At 39.6% G+C, this 1,602-nt stretch overlaps 1 protein-coding gene across 1 annotated transcript in view; it reads right to left on the bottom strand.

The window, feature by feature from the left end:
- The window catches only part of LOC106528651 (SH3-containing GRB2-like protein 3-interacting protein 1), a gene marked incomplete in the record, with an annotated part of 56,469 nt that overhangs the window by 9,935 nt on the left and 44,932 nt on the right, over positions 1-1,602 (bottom strand). Inside the window, 1 exon segment of the mRNA XM_014023876.1 lies at positions 487-599. Coding sequence (XP_013879330.1) covers positions 487-599 — 113 coding nt within the window.

Genomic DNA, 1,602 nt, shown 5'->3' with positions numbered 1-1,602 from the left:
GGGGGATACTCACCTGCCTGGCCTTTCTTCATAATTAAGCATTCATTTTTATAAATAAAACACAGACATATGTCCATAAATGAGTTGAATGACTGTCACTCTTTGATTATAAAGGCTTTGCAGAGATACTTMTGGTGGCTTTTGGCCAAATAGCCCTGATTTTATCACTCAGATTAAAAATTGTGATTTTTTTTCCAGGTAGGTCAGTGCTTTGTTGGCCAAGCCGAATTGTTAAACATCTTTCCAACTGCAAGGCATTCAAGTTCCGTGTGGCCAGCACCTTCCTGTCTCAAGTTATGGCTAAAATGGTCTGTTTTCAAGTAGAGTTCTCTGCAGTGATTGGAGGTCTGTTTTTGTGCAATCACGTATGTGATCATGTGCAAAAACGTAGCAGCAGGTTGAAACACAACGAAACAGTAAAAAGAAAGCCACAGAAGGTGTTTAGAAGAAAGACAAAGGAGTGAAATCAGGCCTGTTCTCATGTACCAGGTCAGTGATCGGTTTCCCCGGGGGCAGCTTCGGTCGAGACGATGGGCGAGGAGGAGGAGGAGGAGGGACCGGGCTGCCTCGGGACTGAGGACGAGCTGGAGATGAAGGACCTGTGGAACATTTCAGAGTTAACATTAAATCATATGAAACAAACCTTAACAAGACGAGGTTTTTAAGTTGTATTCTTAAAAAACTTCTGCTAATTGTTGCCAGATTTAAGTATAAATGTTGTTTTGTCATTCTGTGAGTGAAAACAGGAAACCTCTGTTTGTGTGTGGCCTCTAAGTCTTCGGGCAGAACCGCATTAAAACAAATTTTAAATACAGTGAACACTTGTGATCACATGTCCATGTTTCTGTTGGCTTTTTGTGAAAAACACAGTCCAGTTCTTTGGGATGAAAAATATCATTCTTTTGTGTTCTTAGTGGAAACTTTCATTTTTGAGACATGAATGTGTTTCTGAAATGAAATCATCCAAATTAAAAAAGTCTTTCCCAATGAACCATCTGAGGAAACTATATTTGTGTACAGCGGTACATTTGATGCATCCTAAGTGAGTCCTGTATAATGAGATGGRAATTCCACCCTTGAATGGAGAAAAGGCCAGTTTTTCAAAATAAACACTTTTTGATGTGTCTGCCCTTCTTAATCAAATGTAAACTGTGTTTTTGATGAGAAAAACTGAGATTTTTCTAACAACATCTCCAAAGTGGAGATTAACTATGTGTTCCATTCAAACTATTGAACTTTTTTAGAAATAATGCAATAACTTGCTAGGTGCTGGTCATGGCTTCACCACATTGTGTCCTGATATTGTAGCGAGCAGCCAATGTTTCCAACCAGTTGGGTACAAAATGGTTAMCATTTCACTCCCATGCACTTACCATATGAACTCACATGCATACTGTCCTGCATTAATGCACATGCTTGCAGAGCTACCAGCTCCACCCAACCTGCACAGGATTATTGGGCCTCATGCAAGAACATGTTCGTATTCTTATCCTAAATTTCTCTTACTTTTGTTCGTATGAAGGGTTCGTACGAACATGTCACGTCATATTCAACAAACTCTTCTATCTTCAGGAAAAGTGTGTAAATGAGCTGCGTAAAATC

Source organism: Austrofundulus limnaeus, unplaced genomic scaffold, assembly GCF_001266775.1.
Source record: "Austrofundulus limnaeus strain Quisiro unplaced genomic scaffold, Austrofundulus_limnaeus-1.0 Scaffold393, whole genome shotgun sequence".
Lineage (NCBI taxonomy): Eukaryota > Metazoa > Chordata > Actinopteri > Cyprinodontiformes > Rivulidae > Austrofundulus > Austrofundulus limnaeus.
The sequence above is the reverse complement of the archived record's forward strand: the minus strand, read 5'-3'. Positions and strand labels throughout refer to the sequence as shown.